The sequence below is a fragment of the Cinclus cinclus genome, chromosome 4 (assembly GCF_963662255.1).
Source record: "Cinclus cinclus chromosome 4, bCinCin1.1, whole genome shotgun sequence".
Lineage (NCBI taxonomy): Eukaryota > Metazoa > Chordata > Aves > Passeriformes > Cinclidae > Cinclus > Cinclus cinclus.
Window position 1 is genome coordinate 19,180,178 of NC_085049.1, and position 21,701 is coordinate 19,201,878.

The 21,701-nt window shown below is 38.4% G+C and overlaps 1 protein-coding gene across 7 annotated transcripts in view; it reads left to right on the forward strand.

Annotated features, from left to right (window-relative positions):
- Positions 1-21,701, forward strand: part of SOX5 (SRY-box transcription factor 5) — a 244,957-nt gene that overhangs the window by 23,078 nt on the left and 200,178 nt on the right. For all 7 annotated transcript variants that reach the window (XM_062491739.1, XM_062491736.1, XM_062491740.1 and 4 more), the window contains exon 2: positions 9,228-9,438. In XM_062491739.1, coding sequence (XP_062347723.1) covers positions 9,228-9,438 — 211 coding nt within the window. The remainder of the gene's footprint in view (positions 1-9,227; positions 9,439-21,701) is intronic.

Genomic DNA, 21,701 nt, shown 5'->3' on the forward strand with positions numbered 1-21,701 from the left:
CTTGTAGCAAGACAACAAAAAATGCAGTAACATGGTAATTGTCCTTCTCATAACTGTGCTAATATTGTATGGGAAATAATGTGTTCAGTTCTAGCCATGTAGGAGAAAGAAGCAAACTGGAGGGATTTCAGATGCAAAAAACTCATTATTAAAGAGCTGTAGGAGCTGACCTGTGTGGGAGGACTGAGAGAGTAAAGCCTATATATGGTCAGTAGTAACAAAAGTAAATATATGCTAATTATTCCAAAAAGACGTGGATGGTACAAGCTCTAACAGGGGTGTCCAGTGCCCTGGAAGAAGCAGCTGTGTAAGTTTGTTGTGGTTTGAACAGAAGTGCAGATGAGGCCGTGTTCCCGAGCAATGAAAATCTGTAGAATGTTCATGGGGAGAATGGGAAGCCTCGCTGTCTTTCTGAGACATTTTACTAGCCAAATTCAAACATCTGGGACCCCACCAAAAGTGTGGGCACACCAGGTGTGCCCTTCTGTTACAAACCTGCTTCTGGTATTTGTAGAATAACCCTGCCTTAGTATGGACATGAACACAGGCCTTTGTGGGTACAGATGTTCTCTTTTCTTTTGTTCCCAGTTTGGAGGGTTGTTCTTTCCAGACAAGATATCCTCCCCATGAGTTTCAACACAGAGAAGGCAGTTTTTTACTATTTCATATGTGGCTTTTCTTTACTTTCCTCTCAGCCACCCAGCCAAATGAATGAAGCGAAATAATCTGTCTAGTGCAAGTTTTTGTAGGCTACCAGAGAACAGATGAAGTAATCTGACATCCCTTTCCATCTGAAAACTGTGGTGAATTGAAGTGTGAATGCTGGGAACAGTCCAGGAGCCACTGCTGGCCTATGGCATTCCTTTTATCCCGAGTTCTGTTCAGATAGTCTTCTCCCCTTCTTTCAAGGAATTAGCACAGACAATGGGTTTGTTTCATAGTAACAAAGCTGGTGATCAAACTGGCTTTGACACTCAACATAGGTTTTATTACACTCACAAGCCAGAGTTGTTGTATCTGGTTAGTAAGCTTGTATTTTTACAAAGATAATCGTTTTATACTGCATGATTTCCAAACTATTAGGAGGATTTAATGTATGCTGAAGCCTCTACCAAGCTGTTTTGATAAGCAGTCTTATTTTTTGTTTAGCAAGGTCTTGCGGGCGATCTTTAGTCCCTCAGGGAAGAGCTCATAAAAGTCTTAAAAGTGCTTTTGCAGAGCTTTATATATAATTTTAAGCATGAAGATTACTAGCACAAAGATAACAAGGCTCTCATAGTACAACATGTTCTTTGTTTTTGCAGGTTATAGCTAACATATTAGGAGTTCTCAGAATGCCAGTTTTATTTGTTAAGCGTTTTGAGAGCAAATAGATGTAATCCTATATTGCGTTATTTTCTTAAAATGAGTTTAGCCAGAGAAAGAAGCAGTAGGAGAGATCTGGTCTGAGTATGGGTATCATGCCACTAACCACATTTACCCATTACAAAGTAGTTATTACAATTTTACTATATTTAATATCTAAGGATTTGCAAATTACTTTTCTGTATGGGGAACACTAGATTGCAAGAAATGGGACAAATAAGTGGGTTAAAAATAAAACCAAAATATAGACCACAGAAGAAAATATTTTTTAAAAACCTTGCTTGGCATTCAGTATAAAAAAGTTCTAAAATTTCACTCACAACATTTTCTCATATATTTTTACTTCAAACAGATCCACAGTTTGCATGTAGTTCTTTGATTTTTAATAAATCAAGTAGAAATGATGGGATAAGCAGTAAGAAATACTAAACTTGTGCTGTATGTTTGGGGATGGGCTGGAATGCAGAACAGCCAGTGGAAAAATGGTTGTTTTAAAGCATCAGTTATCAGATTGTGCTCTGTGCTAGAGATAGTCTGATAATGGTCTGGTGAAGAGGCACAAAGTCACACTGCACTGGTTCCACCTATTTATTTTCAGACACTTAACAGTGAAGTCAGTGAGAATTAAATGAATATGTATATTGTTGTGCATTTTCAGAAATCCCGCTAGGCACCTCCTTCTATCTGTAGATAGTTAAATCCTTGAAAAAGCTGTTCCTATGCTTTCTAAATCTCAGAGGATAAAGTTAGAAATCAGTGCAAAACGGATTATAAATCATTCCTTTTGTGTGGATGCGACTGAACAGTTCCTTGCAACTCATCTCTAAACCTTGTAAATGTTTGAAGTTTTCTCTTGCTCGTGCAGTTGTGGCAGCAGTGTGAGTATAGTGGTATTTGGAAAAAATCAAGGTACATTTCGGTGTTCCTGTCAGTTATTATGGGGTGGCACTTGATATATGAGAGAATTCCCAATTTCCAGTTTCAGGTGGTTGGGCTGTAGTGCCCCACAGAGTAATGTAAGGGCTGAGTATTTATTGCATCAATAAAAATGAAAACACAACCACTGTGAGGGTTTTGGCCAATAATCTCTAGGCTTTTTATATCAATTTAAGAAATGCCTCAAGATGCAGGAAGTATTCATTAATATCTCAGTTTACATGTGGAGGAAAAAGGTAAAAGAAAGGAAAGTGTCTGGATGTAGTAGAGTTCCTATGGCTGTCTTTTTGAGCTTTGAACCATTTTCAGCCAAGTTCATGGGCATCAAACACTGGAAATACCTGTTTGTCTTCCCACTGAAACATCTTCCAGTATATTTTCAGCTTCATCAAGAAGAGGCCAATAATGACATACAGCACTTGATGTCTAATAAATACAATCTGAAAGACAAGAGCTAGTAATGATTGCTATAAATAAATAAAATTCTATTGCAAAGTGAAATTCTGACGTTTTAGAGGGAGAAGAAGATTTCATCAGAATTATGTAAGTCTAATATTTGGTAGTACCTCCAAGATATGGATCATATAGTCCCAAATACATTGTGTCAGTAAAACTGAATCAGTATGTGACTTGAATGTATTTCTCTTGATGTTAGTAGCATGGTCACAGTAAAAAAAAAAAAAAAAAAAAAAAAAAAAAAAAAAAAAAAAAAAATAGTGCATCTCTATTTACTGTGTTTACTTCACCAAATTCAGGTAAAAGTTCTCTGTCACAATGACCTCTTCAGCTGACTCTTCCAATCCATTCACTTACTTCTTCACTCTCCGTTGCATCTGATTTTGCTTGTCATCATTAAGACCACAGGCCTAGGAAAAGAAATAATCGATATAAGGATAGTGGTTGGTTTGCATTGATCTAACTGCAGACCCGTAACCTTTGGATGTACATCTTTATATGCTGCACTTAACCACTCTATCCCTCTTTGGGTTATGTGTCAGTTCTTAGTTCCTAACGATGTATTTATCCTATTCCACCTGCTTTCCCCTTCTATTACCTTCTATACAGTCTCCTGTTTGCTTACTATATCCTCCACTGTTTCCTTTTAAATCTCCTTGGGATCATTCCTCTCTACCACTGGGGAGCAACTTTACCACATGAAGGAGACTTACAGACAAAAGACGTATTTAAATACAAGATAGATGGAAGGAAATTCTAACATAAGAAAATGCAGTGTCCACTGGGAAGCCTTAAGGAATATGTGTTTCATCTTCCTGAAGGCACCAGGTTGACAGCCACAATAAACCAGGCAGGTTTGTGGTAATACCTGCTCTGCAGCCCCTGTGACACAGAATGTAGAAGGGGACAGTTTTCAAATCACTTTAGTGATTTGAAAATGAGATTCCCATTGAAAGGCAATGGCACTTACGCTCCGTAAGTTAATTACATTTATTAAGGCAAAGATTGTAAATGGAAGATTAAGATAAAATTAAAGATTTTTCTTGCTTTGTGAATATTGTGTGTCTGTTTTATTTCTTTTAAGCATTAACAAATACTAGAAATGTCAAGTTGAATTTTCTCATAATTGCTGGTGGGCCTCCTGTGGGCAATGGAAGTATTTCTGCAGCTTCCAGATTTTCACTTGAAGTAGCTGTGCTGTTGAATCTTACACATAGATATTCATTTCCTAAAATATTACTGTGGAAAATAAATTTTTAAAAATAGGGAACAGTACTAAATTGCCAGATAATCATTTGTCGTCAGAAAAGTGAAATATTCTGTTTTCTGATTATCTCTTATGTCATACTGTTGCCAGCTTCCTGGTCACTATGGAGACTATAAAGTAGATAGGCCTACATGTCTATTGTAGAAAGCAGAGGAAAAAAAAAGCCTGCCTTTGGCATTCTTTACACATTCTGAAAGAGTGAAGTATGGGCAAAATTCCAGCTTTGAAAAAAAGAACCTTTTTGGTTGCTTTTAGGATCACAGGCTTCTTAAAATCAGACAATATCTGTGCTTGATTTAAAGACACAAGTATTTTGTTCCAGGTGTTTTTGGCTGCAAAACCAGCAGCTTGATTCTCATGGGTTTTTTGTGGGGTTTTTTTTGTGGGTTATTTTTTTGTTTGTTTGTGGTTTTTTGTTTTTTTTTTTTTTTTTTCCCTGCAGATGCAGACTTCATGCATACCATATGGTGGTAATTAACAGTTTCAGACTTAGTTCTCAGTTTTCTTCTGCTTCAATTCTTGGTTCGTTTGGGACAAAATTTTAATGTCACAGAAGCAGAGTGTCTGGGTTTAATTGCAGACAGGAATAATGTGCATCTCTAGATGAGGAAGGAGAAGATGAGATCTATTTAGAGCACTGAGAGGTATTTTGGAAATCTCATCGAGTACGACCTGTTTTCATTAAGCCTTGAAATGTTCCTCTGTAGTACTGAAATTGGCCTCCCTTGGACCCTGGAAACAGAGGAAGACAATTTGAAAGATACAGCTGGAATGAAGAGTTTCTTTTACCAGCACAATGTTTGCACTTTTTATGAGAGCAAGGGTAACATTGTGTAATCTTTAAAAAAAAATATTGCTCAGTGAGGACAAGTCCATTGTCCAGTGACATGACTTTTCCTGTCAATCACAAAGGTGACAAGGGGGCTAGATTAAGTAAAGCTTGCCCAAGATTAACAAAGGAAGATTATTGACCTCATCCTGAAAGGGCAGAAGCCTGTTTTATCATTAAACCTTGGAAGAGGTATTTCCTCCATTGGTGGAAAGCTGTTTGGCAATATCAAGGCAACTTTCTTGTAAATGAACAAGTCTTCCTGTGGATTCTAGCTTGGAACAGAAGCAGAAGACACGAAAGGTGGGCTGGTCCCTCTTTTGTTGCTGTTGCTTGGAGGGGGGAAGAAGGGACTAGAACGATTGTTTCAGCAAGATCTGTGTAGGTCCTTGTCTGCCTTTCCAAAGTGGGAAATCAAGAAGCAGTAGCATCAGGTGTTTGTTTGGGGAGTATGATCCCAGCTCAGAGTTGGAGGAAATGATGGGCCAGTACACATTAGCAGAGCAATTCGCAGTGCAAATGAGTAATAGAGCCCCATCCACCAAGCAGCTGCTGCCTGCATAAAACTGTTACCAGGATTAACAGTGCCAGAGGCTGGAATGTAATCAAACTTGAACAGGTGAAATGGTTACGCAGCTGAGGGAGACTGTTCTCCAGGAAAAGTGTTTGTCCACTGTTTTGGTGGCTGAGAGATGGGTCTTGTATATGGATTGATGGACTTAAATGTAAAACGTCAGTAGTAGATAGTGATGTTTTTTTAACACCACTTTACCAGTGTTGTTGCTTTTCTCTCAGTTAGACTGAAGAAAGTCTTGTTGGTTTGTGCTTTTAAAAAAAGAACCCCCTAAATCTCACTTGTTGGGAGGGAACTTCTCAGGGGTTTAATTTTAAACTATTACTGACGTATCTTTCTTGCCATTAAGGATTTCTCTGAGTGTTTTTAGAGGGATAGTTAAACTTTGGTATGCAATATCAGAGGATTTTCTTTACTCAAAGTTTTTTGGCTTTCTGCAGCCATTGACACAAGCAGGTTTTATGTGGTGGTAGTATCCTTTCTTTTTACATGTTGGAAGTAAAAAATCCAGACCCATTGAGAGTTTTTTCATGTCTCCAAGTAATGGCATAAGAAAGAGCAAAATAAAAGAGAGGGATATGAAGTGAAAGCCAAGATAACTGTTGCCTGTGTTGTGTTATGGTTAGGAATGACAGAATTAAAGGATCCTCAGTGTGTGGGAAAGCAGATTCTGGAGCTGGTATGCTGGAGGATGCATGTTGAAGTGCCATCAACAGCAGAAGCTGGGGTGCCCCCTCATACACGAGTACAGAAAGGAGAGGATTCCTCTTGGATTGCAAATCACACAATGGATGTGTGATAGATACAGATCCTTCTGAATGAATAATTCACTTGTATATTGTAATTTAGCCCACTGAGATGTGATTGCAGCTGTTCCCCTGCTGTACATGTGTTTTGATTGAGTATTAAATCCCACAAGTGTATAAATAGCCATGCATGTGATATGCAAACAGTACATACGTGCACACCTAACCGAGTGGTCTAAAGAAACTTTGCTGGGGAGGATGGTTTCTTGATTGTATATCTTAATATATAATTTGCCTTTTTTTAAAAAAAACAAACCTGTGTAGAACACTTCCCTTTCCTTTCTTATCCATCTATGAAGTCTTTCTAACTGTGGTATTATAAATGCTTTTAGCCAACATTGTAATAGGAGGGTATCTCTTTTATTATTGAATTTATCATTCCAAGACCTTTATAATATAAGAGATTACTTGTGCCTGTTTTACCAGTTCGAAACTGAAATGCAGGGAAAAAAGGTGGTGTTTTCCATGGTTTCACAGTGCATTTGCAAGAACTAGGAACTGAGTATTTGGAGTCCCTTCATGATGCTTTATTCACAGACTACTGCATTGTCCCCCTCACAATTCCTTTTCCCCAGAAAGCAAGGCGTAGTTTTAGAAACACTTGTGAGTTTCATTTGGAAGCCTAGCAATTTGTGATTTGAAAACCATCTTATACTACTTTACATAATCATTAAATCCTTGTGTTCTTGCGCTTCGTCTCTTATAACAAACTGGTTTTATACTCAAAATGTATTTGTACATTAAAAACCCCACTTTCATGTACCCCAAACGTACATGGAAACAGCAGCAGTAATATCTGAGGTTTAGGCAACTTTTACAACTACTTTGTGTCTGTGACCAATGTGTGACACACAGATACAGGAGTGAAAGTCTTTTGGACCTGCTTTGGACCTGCTTTTAGCTCCTGGTAAAATGAAGAAACACACTGTTCCTATACATGACTGATGGCATAGGTAGATTTAAGTACTGTAACTGAGGATGATATTTGGCATATCTGTCTCAAAGTGTGAATAAGAAAGCAGCTTTCAAGATATTTCCTCTTTTAGCCTTGTGTGTAGGAAAAAAACCTGCCACTTGGTGATAATACTTTTGAATTTTAGATAAAATCTAAAATGATGCTGAAGTTATCCATTCTATTTGTTTGGATTGGTGAAAAAATCAGTTTACTTAAGTCTGTATGTGAAAAAAAATTGCATTTGACTACAACTAAGTTTTAAAGTCCGGTGTTAGCAACTAAGAATTTTCTGAGTGCAGAGCAAACATGGAGGGAGGGAGTTGCAAGGAAGAAAAAAAAAAAAGGAGCATCTCTGTTGATTGGAGTTGGAAAATTTTTTAGTGCTTGGTCAAAAGCTCATTGACGTCAGTAGAAAGTCTCTCATTAACATCACTGGGTTTGGTTTTTGGGGCATATGATGGCCCAGATTGTAATCTCAGTTAAATCCGATTCTGTTAGGGAATTTATTCACTAGTATAACACATTCAAGCTGCTCAAAACTGCATTAAAAGTTTTCTTCACCATAGGTAATCTTTTTGCCACAACAAAGTAGCCTGTGAAAATAAATGTATTTTCTTTATTGCATGTTTTTCATGTAGCTTTACTCAAATTTTAATGAAATATTTTGTAGAAACATAATGTAAGAAACTCATGTTCTTTTCATGAAAATATTTATTTTTTTCTGAAATACTGATTTATTAGCATAGAGACATCAAAATTATTCAGAACAATATAGAATTAAAACACAAATCTCTGAAAACAGTGTGTGTGCATATTTGTAGATATATGTATCACCTTCATACCCTCTGAAATGGAATGAAAAAATGAAAACAATTTGAAAATTTTTAAGACTTTCTCAACCAAGTCTGTAACTCATATCACAGGGTGATCCAGTGGCTTTTTTAAGAAACAATATTCATTAAACAGCTGGAGTACAAAAACTTAAGGTAATAGGAGAGTGAAAAAAAACCCCTAGAAAATCACATCTAAATAAAAACTATACATGTTTACAGTATTATATTTTATGCAGTGTATTACTCTGCTGCAGTCTTTGTTTGGAGACATTGACCTAAGTTTTTCAGGTACAGATGGCATATATTAGCAGAGGAAAAAACAGGTTTGGGAGATGTGTACAGAAGGGTAGAGTATAACAGACATGAAAGGAGAAGGAATATGTGCAGAGAACGTAGCTTTATGTTGGAGGAGATGTGGAGGAGAAGGCTCTCACGTTAATGAAAGCAAGTTTGAAGATGCTGGAACCAGTTTTGCTTTCCATTAAAATTAATGAGTAGACCTCTGTGGACTCTCATGTGAGGAGGGTTGTGTGCACGTTCTGGGAAGTCACAGAGTTTTGCCATTGTGCTGCCAGGGAAAGTCATTAGGACCACCTTTGTGAAAAATACTGTTTCTACAAGAAATGAAGGTTTATGACAGCAGAGAATAGGATTAGAAAACATAAAGCAATTGCTTCATCCTTTATAGATGGGAGAACCGCTTGAACTGTGAGTAAAATATGTCATATAGTGAAGGACATTTAATGTTTAGTTGCTATTTTATTTCTTAAAACAACTAGCCAATCAAGGCATTAAGAACTTTATAAAGTCAGGAAATTAATGGTCCTTGTAAAAATTGGAGGTTTTTTTTAAGAAAGAGAGCTGTAGAAGAACAAACAATTACAGGTAATCAATACCATTGTTATTAGGAAACCTATGAGAACAACACTTCTTTTCAATTAGGGAAAAACTGTATTTTATGTTTCTCTCTTGCAAGCTGATCTTTGTTCACTCCAGCCTGTAATCTTGCTTTATGCTTTATGGATGGGCTTTGTTCTGGGTGTTTTTGAAGCATTGCATGACTTTTTTAAAGGTTTCAACAGAAGAACAAATAGCAATGAACTCAAAGAACAAAGGATTGTTCTTCCTTTCTTTACGTCTAGTTCTTTTTTCCCCCTTCTTCAAGAAAAGAAAGGAATGTTTCATCTTGTTTTTCTCCCCTTTCAGGAAGTTGATGGCAATAAAGTGATGTCTTCATTTGCCCCGCACAACTCATCTACCTCACCCTTGAAGGCAGAAGAAGGTGGGCGTCAGAGTGGAGAGTCCTTGTCCAGCACAGCCCTGGGAACCCCGGAGAGGCGCAAGGGGAGCCTTGCAGATGTCGTGGACACCCTGAAGCAAAGGAAAATGGAAGAGCTCATCAAAAACGAGCCAGAAGGTAAGGCCTGGGAAGCTGGCCAATATTTTCTGTGTTTTTCTTTTCTCCAGATCTTTTTGATACATATACTTTTTAATCGTGCCGTTTTCTGCTCTGTTTGCTTTTCCTTTGCGAGCAGAATTAAAGATATTACAGTTTTTTTCTACATTAGAGGTAAATTTTTTCAGTGTCCCATTATAGCTAACGTTTTTAGCTTTTCCCAGAAAAGAGAGTCTGGTGGTCTTTCTGTTACAGTTGCAACCTCATCAACATGCCTGCAGTAAGCTATTTTTAATCACTAAAGGGGCTTTTACACCCCTCTCCCCATTTCTAGAACTAAAAAAAGTATTACCATCAATGTCAATTTTTTTGTGAAATGATCTGGTGTGCGTGTCATTATTTGAACGGTAAGAAATTAAACTGGGACTTCATGAAACCTTTTTTGTGGGACGCATCGTCTGTTTATCTGTAGTGCAGGTGCTGTACAGACAAAGGGATTGCAGGTGTTCCCTGCATTATGTGTGGCCAGCAAGTTTCAGCTTTGGCTTATAGGTGTCATTTCTGGAGAACAGGTGTCTTTTTGAGACCCTCTCTCCAGGTGGTGGTGGTAGGACTTGTGCTCTGTGGGCTGAGACTAAGACCAAAGATTAGGATTTTTCATGTTTGGCTGTTTGGGGCAGAGTCAAAGTCCTGACTGGAAGATGAAGTTCCCATTCTCTCCAAAGGTGTCTGCATGCATACTTACAGCTGCCTTTTGGGGCACTGTGAGCCAACTGTGTGAACATACTGAGCCTTGTTTCCTAGTGCACAGTAATGAGACTCTATTTTCATTTACACTTGCCTATCCTGTTACGGAAATCTGTTCCAAATGTTTAAAAGCAGGGCTCTCAGGGCCCACCTCAGTGCTAAAGCATGAAGTGACAAGAAAATTTAAGGACAACCTGCATACTGGAATGAAAGTATGGATACAAACATGCTGGCACGTACACGAGCATGATAGGATTGTAAATTAGGCTTTTCTTGACTGGAGCATGCAGTAAGGGTCTGCTGGGAAGCAAATTCTTTGTCTAAGCATTTTTTTAATATTACTTAAAACATTTATTTTGCATTCAGGTTTATGTAATGGTGAGTGCCATAACATACATTGTGCCTTTGGATGGAAGAGATTGGGGTGCAATGGGTGGGAAGGAGACCAGGCTTTTATCTGAGAGAGGAAAGAACAAGGAGTTCTGGGCACTGTATAAATACTCTGTTGAGTATGAGGTTGTACAAGCTGCACAGACTCCATTAAGGAAAGGCTGTAGATAGACATGAGAATGGTTACAGAACTTGTGCATTATCTCAGCTCTACTAAAATGAAAATATACAGTACAAACAAAAGATCTACAGCTTTGTGAAGAGATTGGGAGAGAGAGGAGGGGGAGCAACTGAATGTTGGGCTTTGCAAATGCATGCAACAAAAAATCTTTTCTTCCCTCTAGCCATTGTTCTATTGTCTTTCAAAGGCCATTAAATTGAACAGCAGGTTGTGATGAAAATTTCATTAAGCCCTAGTTAAATCATTATGAGGGTGCCATATTCATGTCTCTGCTTACTCCCCATCCAGGAAAAAATGAATAGGAAAGAGTTGAGCTTTTTTTCCCTTTCTCCTTAAAAGTGAACTAACAAAAGTTCAGAAGTTAGAAGAGAATGGGAAATGGCACATGAAACAAAAGGAGGCCAGAGAGGTGAGCTGGCTAGGAAGAAAATTAGACTTGCATAAGAGCATTGAAAGGTGGTGAGGGACAAATACATCATTTTGACAAGCCTCCCTCCCCCTTCCCTTCAGCCAACATGGCTGTTTTTAGAGTGGCTAATTAAAAAATATATATTTCTGGGTGCAGATGGCTAGACTGTTCTTAGAGGTCCTCAACAAATATGAGTCTTTTTCCCTAAAAGAGTTGTATACTAATGCAACACATTGTCTTCTCTGTTTGAACTCCAGCAGAAAATTATTGTCATGTCTTCTTCATATAGTGCTAAAGTAAAATTGTCAGTCATCACTGGTTGCTAGTCAGGTAATTAGCATATTAATGAATTTCCCTGTGAATAAGGTGTTACAAGTGGGAATCTTTGATAGTACATGTAGGTAAAAATGCAGCAATTTGTGATAAATACATATTTCAGTAATGATTTTTGGTCTTGTTAGTTTGTAAAGCTTTGTGGGATGAAGATCAAGAATCTTGGTTAAGCTTTGCTGCATTATGTCAACAAGAATAATATAATACTTTATTTCCCTTTGGGAAGAAAGGGAAACATTTGCACCAGTAGTTGAGGTTTAATTAAATCAATTTCCTGTGAATCTTTCAAAGACCAGATATGAGCCAGATTCCCATTTCTCTATGTACTCAAAAGTTTATATATTATTTAACTTGTACAATGGGCTGTGTTTGCTCTCTTTTTATTGTTTGAAATAGTCTTCTGAATTGCTGTGGGAAATGTGCTTTTCAAGCATTCTCTCAAATGGCCTTTTTCTTCAAAATCAGGAAAAACAAAGGGCTGATTAGGTCTCAATTCAAACTTTAGGTCTCAATTCAAACCCCATATTAGTCAGGGGAAGGGCTTCTCTTTTCTGAAACAGGCTTTAAGGACAAGTGAGCTATTCCAAAAAAATAGATAGCGGGTTTGACTCTTTCTAAGAAACTTTATTGATACAAGGGAAATTATTTTCTTCAATTATGCTTGTTAAAAACTAAAAGTAAAAATTAGTGAATTTTGTCAGTGAAGGATAAGTTTTGCATTTTAAGCATATTACAGCAATGCACACATGTACATATGCACATATATAAACACATCACTGTACTTCCATGAGCTGATAAGGGAAGCATCACTCTTCATATAAATGGTTTTCATGTAGATTTTTTTGTATATATGCCCTTGGTTAATGTGCCCTGTAGGAACCCACACTACCTACTTCTCCAAAAGCTCGTCACTTCCTTTTCCTCCTTGGATATGAGTTGGGGGCAGGGGGGGGATGTTTTCATAGGGGTGTATATTTAGCTCTAAAGCTCCTTGCTCTTTTTCTTTTCCCCCTAATTTTGCCATTTTCCTGCTGCTGGATGGAAGTATGTGATTGACAATGTGATTGAGTTATGCTGACACAGAGACGTAAGTGTTTCAGTGAATGTAAATCTTGCAGAATTTTACTCATTACTAATACAGTGCTCATTTTTCTTCTCTCAAATTCTGTGGAAAATCCTTATATGCAGCTTTAGTATTAGGCCCCCAAAGGCATAAACCTATTACTGAAGTCACACAATGTTATTTTACATGAAACATTCTGTCCTTTCTAACTTGAGCTTCAGAAGAGGAGTCAGTCCCCTTTTATTCCTGGTATACAATAATGAAGATAATGGAGTGGGTTTGGAGAAGCCTTATACACTGTGACAGACCTCAAACCCTTGCCCTGAGGGTCGTCTGCCGACCATGGGATTCCTTTTGCAGCTGAAATCATTAGGAGAATGAGATACAGGCATGTTTTTCTTCTGTTTTCTTCAGGCATCAGAAGATGGGAGAGACTCTCTGTCTGTCTGTTCTCCTCATTTGTAGAAATGAAATAGAAATCTCTTTGAAGTCACTGAGCTTGACACAAGTTTATGAAAGAAAAGACCAAAGCAACCACTTAGCTGTTCCTTGCACTATTAATGTGATTGGATTGCTGTATGATAATTTATGGCCTGTGCTTGTGGAAAATTAAATCTCTGAAATCTCTCTAGCCTTTCCCCTAAACGTATGGCTTGGCTTCTGGAAAAGAAAGAGGCAAACAAATAAATTCCTTCATATTTTTAGAATAAGCTGGAGTATTCTTTGGCTCTTTACATCTCCTAACTTTTCATTAAGGATCAATCTTATTTTTCAATTTTGGCAGTGTATGGTTTTAGCAGGTTATGTATCTGTTAATCTTTAAAACCTTCACAGTGAGTCTTCTGAGGCCAGATCCATGTTGTTGTACGGAATTCGTGGGAATTCTGTATACAGAAGGATCCTATGAACATCTGCCTGATGACAGAGACTGAGCAGGTGAGGTAGTGTGGGTACAGTCATTCATCTGCATGGCTCATTCTTCCTTGGTAAGGACCTCTGAAACTCACTTCAGTTGGGCTGTTTAAATCAATACTTTGAATTTTCCATGAAGACACATACACAGATATAGATACATATATGCACACACTCATATATATAATGTATTGTATGTATTTAGACATAAATATATATGAAGAGAAACACAATTCATTTGTGTTTCTTATTTTTACTACTCCAAAATTTTGATCTTATAGTTCTTAGGTCTTCAGAGGGGAAGCAATTAATTTCAGCTGTTTAGTAAGAAGGGAGTAGGTGTGTTTGCAGAGCTTTAACAGTCAATGTGAGTACTGTAGTTTCATGTATTATCATAGGCAGCAGTACTATAAGTAATTACTTGTTGTGAAGAAAGGGATGAGAAGAGCCTCTTGGGCATGATTTTTGTCTTCTGAACATCCCCCAAAGGCTGTTTGTATTTGATGTTTAAGTTGGCATTGTAAATCACAACACCTGTTAATGCAGTAATTTAAATGACTGTTGTTTAAGCAGTTGTGTAATCTATAAAAGTGAGCCATATTGAATTCAGGCTCTCTAGTTGATGTATCTCCTAACATTATCAAACTTCTAATCAGCAAATCTTGTAAAAAAAATCAAGATTTCTCACTCTTTTTAAGCCTTAGATTCCAAAGCAGGCCATTCATGGGCACAAGAAGGGTGGCCTTTGAAATGCAGACTCTTGTTTTTAAACAAGATATCATCTGATGAGATGGGAAGAAATAAAGTGCACAGATTCGGGAAAGGCCTAAGGACACTGTAATTGGTTGAGGTTTAAAATTCTTTTATTTGGTTCTTCACTGCCCCTTTGAAAGAGTACGTGTTGAAGAGGCTTTGTAATGCTTTTCCACTGAAGGACAAACAAGGGTACTTTGCAGCTGAGTACTTTCAAGTTTTGTTCATACACTCCTGATGCTGTGGAAGGATGCTTCAGGTGCCTTGTGGTTTCCATGTTCATCTCTGCAGTCTGTCACCAGAAAATATATTTTCTTGTCGAGCAGGCCAGCATCAAACTTCCATGCGCTTCCTTCAAGGACCCTGCCATATGGAAATATGCTTTCATATACTGCTGATACAAATAAAAAATAATTAAAACATTTGAAAGTTTATTTGTGAAATAGGCCTATGTGAAAAGAAGGTCCTGTTAAATTCTGTAGCTTAAATTTTTATTAACAAGTGCTTTAACTCTAGAACAGAGTAGCCTAATTTGAAGCCTTGCCAGCTCTGACTTGCTCAAAGTGAAGTTTATTTGTTGCCTTAAGTTTTTAAATGTTTTCCTTCCCAACAGTTTAGCCTGATAGTCTCAGTTTATTTCAATGGGTGTTTTCAAAATTTGCTTAGATTCCCTTCCAACTCTTTTGTCTTACATCCTCAGAAGGTTTTTAGGTTTTGGATTTTCTTCTTCCTTTTAATAAAGGCATCTGAGGTGCTGATACAGCATCTTAAATATAGAAGAAAGCACTATGGTCAAGTGAGATACAGAAAACCAGTGCTTTTGGAGAGAAGATGCAGTCATTCTCTCCCCCTCCCTGGTTCAGAATGGAAGTATTCTCTGATGAATGTCTACAATTAAAATTTCTGTCTATGCTATGTTCACTCTATAATATTGAACAAGCAGGAGCCAAAGCAAAGTGCTTTCTCTTTTCACTTCCCATTTTTAACAACGCAACATGTAACTGGTTCAGCAAGGCAAAAATAATTATTTGGGCTCCTGTCTGCCCTTGATCCCCCAGGTAGCCAGGCTCCTCACCAGCTGTGATTCATTTTAAAATTGGGGGGGTTTTCAAAATTTGCTGTCACTTTTGACCCCACGTAATTTTGCTGTGCATTTCCCCTGTTGTATTCCACCTTGATCAGTTTGCAGTTAGCCTCTGGTTTTTGTGTGCTCTTTCTCTTTTTAATTTATTTTTTTACTATTATTTTATTTTCATTTCCCCCTCCCCTGGAAAAGCCATTAGCTTTCTGACCTTCATTTCAGTCCTTGGATAACTGCTGGAGAAGCCTCTGCCCCAGACTGTAATACCCAGATGTACATGGGGGAGTGTGCCAGCTCCTTCTGGGTGCTCATGTGCTGCAGCTTTCGGGGATATAATTTATTCAAGAGTGAAGAGCAAGCCACCTGTTTCTCAGGCCTCTTGTCCCTCATATTAAAGGTTCAAGCCCTTGCTGAATAGTAACATCTTAATCTGGGCAACATACACACCATTTAGCCAAAACCTATTCGTTGAGCTAGCAGGATTTATGGGATTTTTTTCTCCCCTTTCCTTACCCCTGAGGCGCTTGTCACGACTGTGCATTTTAAAATTAATCAGACCTCCCAGGCTTGTGTGACTGTGTGGTTTAACATGAAGAAGTGGATATCAAGTATTTGCCCTAATTAAATAGGCCTGCTTGGTTTTGTTCTAGTGGATGCTTGGTCTTTTTTTTAATAAGAGCTGCTTACGGGGGAGGCACGGCCAGCTCTAGAGTTAGTGGAGAGCTCACTTCAAAGTTTTTCTCACCACCTGCGCCCGGGATGCTGAGACCTGAAGGGCTCCCTGTGTTCTTTCTTAACAGCACAATTTGTGGGAAGTGAGTGGAGGGGGAAGGGGTAAATACAGCCAAATGAGCGACAGAGCAGTGCTGGAAGGGGAGGTGAGGAACTGGGATGAGCATGTGGATTGGCTTTTGAAGTTGATTAAGATGACCTGTCATCCTGTCTGATTAGCTTTAGATTTCAGTCTGTGCCATGAGCTATTCACAAGGCTGTCTTGTGTCTTCTGTTTACCAGAAGCAAGGGAAAGCCTCTAGTATGGCAAGGAGCAACATTTGTAGCAACTCCCACTTGCTTGTTTAGCTAATGAAGTTGCCTTGTGAAAACACTCTTAAGTTTGGAGCTGTTGCTTAGTTTTATTGGTTACGTGTCTGTTTAAGGTTGGTATTTTAAGGTGGTGTGAGGGTTGCCCGCTTTACACATCTGTATACATCTCCTCCATTGTACTTAGGCTGTACTGGGAAGGTAGAATTCCTTTCAGCATCTTTCCTTCTCATACAGTTTAATTGTATTGCAGTCTCTGCATTTCCTTAGGGGTGCTATATGTGTATGATTTCTACAATGTATGAATTCAAAAAGTGCTCAAAAACCAAGTAGAGGAGAACTGGGGGGAGCTCTCTGCCCTAAGCACCCTGAGACCTGTTACATGGTAATTAAGGACTGATAGCATTTAGAAATTCAACAAGTTAATTTTAGCCAAAAAATAGTAGAGAATTTGGAACAGTCAACATTTTTAGGCAAAATGTTTCTTTGGAAATGATATTTTTTGTTGTTAAATGTTTAAGATGATTAATCTGAAAGAGAAATGAAAACATTTCAATTAGGATTAAATAAAACACTTTGGGTCAGGTGGAAACAGCTTTTCCCCTGACTTGGTTTGGCAGCTGAAATGAAAAAATGCAAACTAGTCAAGCAAAAATGAGTTGCAAAACCTGGTGAGGTTTAGGGGGTGTTTTTGTTTCTAATGACCTGAGAAGGACAAATGAGCAATTGTTTTACAGACACTTAAATCTGAATGTTACACACTGTGGTTTGAGGGCAATCTGTAATACTAGTCAGAAAAACTTTGAAAATTTTATTTCCTCCAAATGTGCAAATTTCTGTGCCTTCTGAAGCCTCAAGTCAGCAAAATTTTGCAGCACCTAGAGCATTTTATTTTGGAGCTGATTTTGGAACATACATACATTAGATGTACGTGGCCTGTCTTTGCAGCTGAAAACTTGGAGTCTGTTCTATAGGGCCTAGAAATCTGCAGTTGGTATACCCCAGAACTTTACTTTGCTTTCTAGTAAAATTCTTGCAGCCCAGTACAAAGTAAAAAGAAAAACTCTATTTATTTATTTATTTATTTCCATAGGAGATCAGATTGCTGAAGTAAAACCTAGCAGGTAGGATAATACTCCTTTGATTTAAAAGTTTTGTTGTACATCCATGTGCTCTCTGCTGTCTTTCTCTTCCTCTCCCAGTATTATTATTCCTATTTTATTTTTAATTTCAAACCTTGGCACCAAATGTAAAGAATATATCGACAGTACCAAGCATCTGTCTGGTGCTTGACAGCATCATAGAAACTCTTCCAGTGTTTCCTCTGGGTTGCTGTTGGTTATTAACAACACAATGCAAACGGTGCAGTGTGGGTGTACATGAAAAGGAAAGAAAGGTTGAGGTAGGGGGAAGGAGCCCTGCACGAATAAATATGTCTTTCATCATAGCTTTTGTTTGGTCTGTTTGCTGTGTGCTACTCAGTAGTCAATAAAAGTTGTTTGACGGTTCTGTAAAAGGGTAAGAAACCTTTTCTTAAACTTTTATTCTCCTGCTTTTGTCTCAGTCTGTAAAGTTTTCTGCTTTTGTTCTTCTTGCCCCATTTTGTTGTCACCTGTCTGTTGTTGATGGGGTTTTGTTGCTGCTGTTTTTGCTGTTGCTGATGTGAGGTAAGCTGATACTTGGGAAACGCTCGTGATTGGGGAGCTTTGTTGTTCAGGTGAAGTGGACTTTAGAGAGCTTATGAAAGATTTTCTGTGCTGGTCTTTGGGGCAATAGAGCTCTTTCAAGCTTGCATTTTAATTTATTTGTTTAGCCAGAGGATGAAAGTGAAAAGTGAATGAAGAGAAAAATCAGGCTGTGCTTTCTGCAGAAGAATGCCCTGTTAGCACTTGTGTGACTTTCTGAGATGTTTAGCCTTGATTTAATTTGTATTTAGGATTTCTCCTCCCAGCACATTAATATAATGTGAATGTAGAATGCATTGCATGGTGTAATTACTGGAGAGAGCAGTAGTTGGGAAAACAGACGGTAATTGAACACATGGCTGTTTATTACAACAGGACAGTGCTCCTACGCTGGTATTTAGGGCATTAATAGGGAAGAATTGATTTGTTGTTTTAAGATGAATTCAATCACTGTTGCTTAGGCCTTTGTTTGTTCAGGCCCAGTTATGCTTTGTTTGTGTTATGTGCCCAAGAGGTTTACACACCACAGCGTGGCATTAGTCATGCAGAGGGCTTGGGAGCAGAGAGCCATTTAAACGAACAAAGGACATATTTCTTTTTGGCTCTGTTTATCTTCCTCTCCAGTTTTGTTACCCTCTAATCTATCTCCATCTCTCCCTTCTTCCTTCTCCCCACCTCCCATCTTTCCCACCCTCAACATTTCTAATCAATGCAGAGGTCCTACCACTTTATTTCTCCTCCTCCTGATTCACCCTCCTGGAGACAAATGGAGCTGTGACTGACAGGTGGCAACACGGGGTTGTGGCATGGGATAAAAGGTGTAAATAGGAGTGGTGGCTTCAAGGTTTTGCAAGGAAGGGCTTGGGGGCTGAGGCAAGCAAGGATTGCTTCCAAAGTGAGCAGGGGGGAATAAGCTGTACCCCACATGTCTACGTGGCGGGAGTTTTGTATGATGGACCTTTAGTGGTTCGTGCTGGCTCATCATCGCGATGAGCCCTGTGCAGGGCATACCCTGGGGCTGAATGAGCATCCTGCCCTCTTCTCACTGGTGCAGGTTGGAGAGAGGAAGAGAAGGCCATCTGACTGAAGTTGATATTCTTGTCTCTCTGTTGAGAGCAGCATGGTTTATATTTTAGGCTCATTGTGCTTGAGAGGAAGCTCATCTTGATTGATTTCTGAGTGTGGGAGAGTTAATGGACACTTCAAGGTGATCTGGGATGATGGTTCTGCTCTCAGATGCAAGTTCTTTACTCCCACTGAATATGCAAGAGCTTCAGGAAGGCAGTGTTTGACCCAGAACAGAATTTTAAGGAGCCCAACGTGACTTGTTCTGTCCCTCTACAGACAGGGTTTAGGCCTGTTCCTAGAAGCAGCAGTATTAAAAGAACTGAAAAATAACAACAGCAGCAAATCTGTGGGGTCACTAATTGGTAAAAGCTTTTATTGCCTAGTTGGTGAGATACGTGTGTCTAAGTACAGTAGTACAGGATGAATTAGCCCCCAGACTTGCCTTTTGGGTTACAGAAAGTACTGGCTTAGACAGCACACAGAAGGAGAAACACAGATGTGTGACATAGAGAGCCAGATTCTTCCTGTCAGGGAGAAAGAGCAATTTCAGGCACTGCAATGTGCAAGGAACCTCCATTGTTCATCAGAGCCTTTTAGCTGTAATTAATAAAATTCTTGAATCTGCAAATAAACAATAGACACACAGGAGATAAGATGTATGGATGTGAAGTCCAGCAGGGACTGTTGGTTGTATATGGGACATGATACTTGGCTACTAATTATATCTTTTTTTCTAAATATCTAGGAATTGCAGTTGTGAAGGCCAGCCCATATGCTCAAAGGAAAATATGATTTCCATCTCAAAAAGAAACCCAAATAATTATTGTATTGAACTGCCAATAAACAAAAATTATAACAGCCAAAGATAAAAAAGCCTCAAAGTTACAAACACTGTCCAAGTGCTTTATCAGAAAGGAAAGTGTCTCTCCTGACTTGGAAGTGGTTATCCTAGTGTCATGTTTATCCAGTACAGTTTGGAATGTTGTATTAGTCTTGTACTGTAGATTAGCACGCACAGTCTTAAGGTAAATAGTGTAGAGACAAAGATCACATGGAAGAAGAAAGCCTCTTGGGTTTTTTTATGTACCGTCATATTTTTATGCTAAACTTCTTTACTGTTTTTCCCACAACACGTATCCATTTCAGTAACTGAGCATCTTATCTCCCACAGAGTCAGGCACCAGGGGAGGGAAAAAACCCCCCCCCAAAAAAACAGTTTGGAACTCACCAGAAAAATGGTTTCAGGTATAGTGATTACTGTGTATTCCTTTGATCCTGTAGTTTTGCTGGTGTGTTGCAAAGTATAAAGCATGTTAATGTATTTTTACTAAGGTATCTGTATACAAAACCTAAATAAAGCCATGTATTTCCAAATAGTTTTATTTCCTTGTATATGAAATTAATATATGAAGATGAAACTAGAGGACAGCAGGCTCTTGCTAATGACTGTCAGCTGTAGCAGTTCTGGATTCCACACTGATCTCATATACAGCTTTAAACAGCAATGGTGTTTAACTAAATATGGAGACATTTCACTGAAGATTATTTTATTTTAAGTCTTTTTTTTTAAATGCATTTCCTCTTGCTGTGTCATCTGATTGATTCATGGCTCTGGTGAAGCTTTTGGTATGGGATGTATGGGATGCATATCTAAACAAAATGCATTCTTTTCTTACTGGTTTGGCCTAGTCAGTCCTGTCTGAGTCCAGATGAATTAGGGAGCTTTCATTGGTAGTCATTCTATACCTAAGCATAAAAGTATTAGATGAATAATATACATAATATAGTGGTTTAGGACCTCGTTCTTTCTGCTGAATAAAAGATGCAGTCTTTTTGAGACAATCATGGGGCTTTTTATTATTACTGTTATTTTATTGTTAGACAGGTTAGTGGATGGGAGAACACAGTGCCCAGTGGATTCTACACAGTGTGCATGACCCAATATTTTAAAGTAATGGGACTCACAAAGAAGATAATGGGAGGTGCTTTCTTACGTTGCCAGACTGCAAAATTTTCCTAATAGTTCTATGTAAATTCGTTTTATTGGTTGTTGCTTTTGTTCTGGCCTTATGCCATAAATATAGCATGGAGAAAACTGCCATTAAAATGCTGGGGGGAGTTCAGCTGCCAGTTTCATTTCATCCTTGGTTTCTCATAAGTTGGTGCTGACAATTGATCTGCTTATATTGAACATTATAAATGTTCACCAGAAATGAGACTGCAGTTACCAACCACCACACTCCCGAGTGTTTTCAGGGGCACATAAGATGCAGTGTGCCTGTTTTTAACTCATCTGCTTCAGCTGTGTTAGCAGACAAGTCCATGTAGACATAAAGGCAGGTGAAAAAGCATCAAGAAGAGAAGAATGGAGTAGCCTGCTGTATTTGCATAATCAGGCAACACTGTGGGAAAATTGAACAGGTAGACAATTTTTCCAAGCTTTTCAGTATAAGGAGGTTAGAAGTTGTGCTTTAGCATTCTTTATACCTTCCCTTCTCCCTTAGAACACACCTTTGAAATCTGATTAATCTTGGGATGGGCAAAATACTAGTGGAGATTTTTTCATTGGATTTTTTTCTTTAATGGAAAATCTTGTTCCTACTTGGAAGAGGGCACTGGGA